Genomic DNA, 5488 nt, shown 5'->3' on the forward strand with positions numbered 1-5488 from the left:
AAGACTTGGCCAACAATTGTTATCCAGTGGAAGCGGGCAAATGAATTTTCCATGTCACAGGCTTAACAGGGCAGTACCAAGTTGACATTTTGAAACAACAATGTAGTTGCAGGAAGTGGCAGATGACATGCATTCCTTGTCACTATAGTATTACTTATTTTAGGCATGAGAGGATAAGTCCAGAGTCAAAGGTCCACACGTGTTATAGTGTTGCCAATTTGAAGCTTTGCTATAGTGAGGTGATCATGCCATACAGAGATCCGAGAGGGTGTCAAAAGATGAATGCTGCATTAGTGATGCCACCTGTCTATACTAAGGAAGTAGGAAGGCCTCCCACCAAAAGGAGAAAGGCACCTAAGGAAAAAATGGGAAACTTACAAGAGCTGGGACAGTGCAACATTGTAGTGTGTGCAACCAACCTGACCACAACAAAAGAAAATGGCCAGGGCTTGGAAGAGGTGGACAAGCAACAGAACAGACTCATGTACAAGCTGAAGATCACCAACATGCAAATTGCAAGAGAAAGCAACTTCTAAAGAGGGATGTCACATTTACTCAGATGTGCTAATTACTACTTTTCTGTTTCCATTTACTCATGTGCGATAATTTCTCATTTTATTGTGATACTTACTTATTTGTTGTCTAGGAATCTGGTACGACAAGCACTGGTGAAAATGGAAGTCAAATATCAATGTCAGATCTAATGTTGGAAACTGTAAGCTCCTACAATTGTTGGTTTATTTGCACATTTTGAATAAGCTCAATCTCTCTTCATATAGTGTGTGCAACTAATTGTGAATCATGCCAAATATTATTTGTGAATGAACTCAAATTAGTTGCATGAATTGTGCTCATACAGACTTCACAAAGCACAGAACAACCTCAGATTTCACTAGGCCCTCTCCTTGAGTGTAGTTTCATTGCCAACACAAGGGATGCATGGCCACAGCCAAGGCCATTGCGGGTAGTTCCACCAGCAAAGAAGAAGGCAAAGCGTACTGCAAAAAAGAAGTAACTTGGACAAGAGAAGGTGTGCACTTTGGACATGGAAGAAAGTTGTGGATTTTGGATAGGGGAAGAAAGTTCTGCATTTCGAAGAGGATAGGAGAGAAGATATGATGTGTGTAGCAAAACCTCATGCATGAAGCCTTTGATGTTGGTTTATTTGCACATATTTGATCTTTCTTTTGTGTGGTTCTATTGTAATAGAAACCTGAATTTAGACCTTATCTGAGATGTTAGAAACTAGTGTATGATCATGACGATGTAGACCTTATTGCTCTCAATGATCATATTGATGTAGACCTTATTGTTGTCGTGATGTAAGCTTATTGCTCTCAATGTTCTGCATCTATTTGTTGTGAACATATCATATTTTTAGAGGCCATAGTGGATGCAAGAGAAGAGTTGAGAAGAGATGGTCTAGAGGAGGAACAAAGGTTATCTTATAGTGCCAAATGAGGTAAATGAAATATTCCCAACAACTCTGGGTGGCATCATTGCTGCCAAAACCGGCTCTGCTTACGTGGCTATGGCCAATGTCGCCACTGGACTTGGTCAGCCACAATTAAGGCTCGCAGTGGACAGTTTATTTAGTTATAGGATTCATATGTGCATTTTAGAACTTTTAGGACCTAGATGACACACCTCGAATACTTTTAGGACTTACAATGCATTTTACTCAAAAAAATGGGAGAGGGGAGACCCGTCTTTCACAACAACAAAAATGCAATGAAAAGTGTGTTGTTGGCATTTTGTTAACGAAAAAAAAGACCATATCCAGAGAAAAACAAAGTGATTCATAAATTCATTTGGAAAACAAACAACCCACTGGTGCAGTTCAATGTCTACAATGTACTGTAGTAATTATTGAAATAAAAATTGTAACAAAGTCCACAAATTTATTCTCAGTCTCTCATCTGAGTGATTATTCTGATTATGAATACGAAATGGTAGAAGGCGCATCAGACGGTCATAACCCTCTTGGCATGGAGAGCAGCCCTGATCTTCATGATGGAACCGGAGACATTATTCCCGACGTTGTCGACGGTCTGTGCGGTGAGGTTCCCTCCAACCAGGGGTGTCTGCCACAGGACAGAGACGAGAGATCCGCGGCTCCTCTGGTGGTCCATGGGGTCGACACCAGAGGGGTTGGCATCAAGCGGATCATTCTGCATGTCGCCGACGCCGTCAGGAAGGATGGCGAACCCGGAGGGCAGCAGGGAGAGAGAGGCACGGCTGCCCCCATGCATCACGTCCTTGAGCTCTCCCGCGTCAATCGGAGCGTACGCCACCACCATGCACGGCGCGTCGCTGCAAGCCTGCTGCAGGATGAGCTTCTTGTTGCAGCTGCTTCTACCACGACCACGAGCCTGCGGCAATTCGAAGAAAAATGGCCAACCGTTAGATATCCACATTGGTTCGACCACAATGCGGACCGAAGTAGCGATAAGAATGTTTGAAGCTAGGATGCAAACCATTGCAGTGGGGCGAAGGACGGAGACGCCGCTGAGAGGGAACTGGGCCGTGGCAAGGGAAGCTTCCTCCTGCACGCGTGCGCCCTCGGCAAGCACGTCCCACTCGCCACGGCGCTCCCCGTCGCAGATGTAGTCGAACACGCGCTGCGGCGGTATCTCGGGGAGCCACACCGTCGTGGTAGCGCACAGCACGGGCCCGGCCGCCTGCTCTCCCGGTGCAGCGAGGGGAGTCAACACGTGCATGGCCAGCTGGAAGGACTCGCGGCCGCGCCAGTCGGCGACCTTGCGCCACGCCTCGCCCCTGGGCGCAGAGATGGCCACGTAGAAGCTCTCCGTCATCCTCCGTGCCAGCTCCAGGGCGTTGTTCCGCCCCTCGGGCGTTATTGCACCACCTGCCGTAAATGTTTCAGGATTGCATGACCATCTGGACCGATCCATATATATGGGTGGATGTTCTGGTGATGGGGTTTCGTGACTCACCTGCCCTGCTGATGCCATAGGCGGGGCTCAAGCGCTGCGCAAGGAATTCGCACCTCCTCTGGAGCGATGTCAGCCAGCGACGTGCGCTGAAGGTGTGCCCTGAGCTCAACAGCAGGTGGAGGAGCGGCGGCATGAAGCCCTTGTCATACTCCGCGTTCACGATCATTGCCACCTGGAACGAATGCGCAAGGGATTATACATAAGCACAATGCATATGATATATCCATTGTATTACTATAGTTGTTTGCAGCAATATGCCAGTAGAAATTATGAGAATTCACACTAGTTACCTTGCAGTAGCCATTGTTCATGTCCTTGATAAGACACCCACTGGGCAGCACCCGGCAGGCCCCCGGCAGGCCAGTGTTCCATGCTCTGAGCTCAGATGTGCCATGGGCATCAAGAGACACGTCCACCACGGCCCAAACGCCTTGCTCTATCATCTGGCATTGCCTCAGGAACTTCGCATTGCAACTCGACACCCCTGGCGACAGCACCCTAAGGCCTGCATTCATCTGCGATCGATTGTGCCACGGATTTTTTTAGTAACGCAACCCATATAACCAACTCTTTTTTTTCGAAAAGGGGGAAGACCCATATAACCAACTACTAGTATGAGAGCTATTTTGCAGCGGAACTTACCAGTATCACTCCCCCTTGGCAGATACAACCGTGGCCGATGTCGCTGGCGGAAACACTTGACACGATATCGGGAAACGTTTCAAGCCAACAGTTCTGCCAACAGCTCAAAAGTCAAAACACACACAGGGAGAAGTCATATGTGAAATTACGGACAAGTTATGTTACCTCGTCCATGAAGATGCGGACAAGGTCGGCTCCAGTGCACATAACCATGCCAGTGTCCCGAGTGCCATTCGCCGTGAACCCCGGCGGGGGAAGCTCGAGTAAGCCCGGGAGCGTGGTCGCGCGATACAGCTGGTGGTCGAGCACCTCGCCGCCCAGGGCCGCCGGCTGCCACATTGGCTCGCCCTGCTTCATCAGCATCATGAGCTCGTTGAGTGCAGCGAGGACGTGCCTCTCGAGCGCGGCGTGCTCCGCGCCGCCGGCTGTGGATGATGCGCAGCCGCCGGGAGCACAGTGACCCATGGTGTCCGCCATGAGGTCGTCCTGGCGTGGCGGCGGCGGCACGACGGGGTCGACGTTGAGATCGCAGAGGATCCGTGACGAGCCTGCAGTTCCAGCAGAGACACCGTGGAGGTAGGCCGTCCTGCGGAGGAGTTCGGCCTTGAGCCTCTCGTTCTCCATGTGTAGGCGCCGCAGCTCCGGCGGGGTCAGCGGCTTAATGAACACCATCGGGCCTTTGCATGTGGGGCAGGTCTTCTTCAGCATCGCCGCCTTCATGGCTCGATTCTCTTCTGCTAGCATAACGTTCTCCGTCCGGAGCACCATGTTCTGTTGACGCTCATTCTGGTTCTGCATTTAGTAATTTCATGATTGAGGTGCTAAACAAAGTACGGAGTAGTACGTAAACAAAAGGAATATAGTCCAACTAGTAACAGTAACATGGCAAAACAAGTTCATCATAATAAAAAGATGTCAAAACTCAAAGCATACATCATTTCTCGTTTAATAAAACGGATTAGTGCTTGATCAAATCTTGTGTAAACATCAATGGATAAATAAGACTGGTCCGTACCTTCTTTGCATTGCGTCGATTCTGGAACCAGAACTTGACCCGAAGAGGATCCATGCCCACCCTCTTGCTGAGGGCGATACGTAGATTCTCATCGGGGTGGGGACATTGCTGGAACATACTGCACATCACAAGAGTGGATTGGTTCATATCGTCTTTGGATTTATAAAAATATATATTAAGTTCATGTTTATACATACGTTTCAAGTTCCCGAATTTGGTGATTTGCATGCCTGCCCCTCTTCCTCATGTTACTAGCACTCCCGGCACCAGTAGTATCTTCATCCGCGGTAGCAACATCTTTATCATCATCAGTCGTGCCCGTATTGCTCGAGATGAAGTCTTTGTCATCAGTTGGGATGCTGGGGTCGATCTCATCGCGCACTTGGCCGTTTTGTGGTTGCCACTCTCCAACCATGGCGATCTGCTTAAAAGAAATAGCATGTCAAAAACATTACGACTGATCAATAGCTACAAGAAGTAAATAGCAGTAAAACAAAATCCTTTAATTTGTTAAGGTTTCTAGAAACTATTAATGTATATGTTTAAAAAAATCTAAAACAGAATATAAAAAGGGAATATGAAGGAAAACTGCACATGATTAACAATTACGTCTACAGTAAGTGTGTAGTTTTATTGCATAAACTTCCCAAATAATTCTACCATGCTTAAAAGTAAAGTTCAGTTCCATTATAATTGACTACTCACAAAGAGCATGTATATAGAATTAAACGTAAAAAAAGGTCAAGTATGTTGGTACTAGTTTGTTTACATTAATTGTGATGCCATAGCTCTAGAATTTACTGAAATCCCAACTGGCAAGGAACTGACAATAGTGGAAAGTTTACAAATGGAATGCAAAAATAGCTCAACTATC

The 5488-nt window shown here is 47.3% G+C and overlaps 1 protein-coding gene across 1 annotated transcript; it reads right to left on the reverse strand.

Annotated features, from left to right (window-relative positions):
- Nucleotides 1-1964: 1964 nt before the first annotated feature.
- LOC123099603 (homeobox-leucine zipper protein ROC5-like) lies at nt 1965-5029 on the reverse strand. Its single transcript, XM_044521730.1, has 8 exons — nt 4812-5029; nt 4615-4732; nt 4144-4391; nt 3600-3702; nt 3248-3472; nt 2958-3129; nt 2649-2869; nt 1965-2372 (listed from the first exon to the last, which is right to left on the reverse strand). Exons 1-8 carry the CDS (start codon nt 5027-5029, stop codon nt 1965-1967), a joined length of 1713 nt encoding a protein of 570 aa, XP_044377665.1.
- Between the last annotated feature and the right edge of the window lie 459 nt (nt 5030-5488).

Source organism: Triticum aestivum, chromosome 4D (assembly GCF_018294505.1).
Source record: "Triticum aestivum cultivar Chinese Spring chromosome 4D, IWGSC CS RefSeq v2.1, whole genome shotgun sequence".
Classification (NCBI taxonomy): domain Eukaryota; kingdom Viridiplantae; phylum Streptophyta; class Magnoliopsida; order Poales; family Poaceae; genus Triticum; species Triticum aestivum.

Coding starts and splice junctions, on each gene's coding strand:
- LOC123099603 (XM_044521730.1), bottom strand. CDS start 5,029: ATGGTTGGAGAGTGGCAACCACAAAACGGCCAAGTGCGCGATGAGATC. Junction 4,392..4,614: donor ATCGACGCAATGCAAAGAAG/GTACGGACCAGT, acceptor TACTAAATGCAG/AACCAGAATGAGCGTCAACA. Junction 3,473..3,599: donor GCCAAGGGGGAGTGATACTG/GTAAGTTCCGCT, acceptor AATCGATCGCAG/ATGAATGCAGGCCTTAGGGT.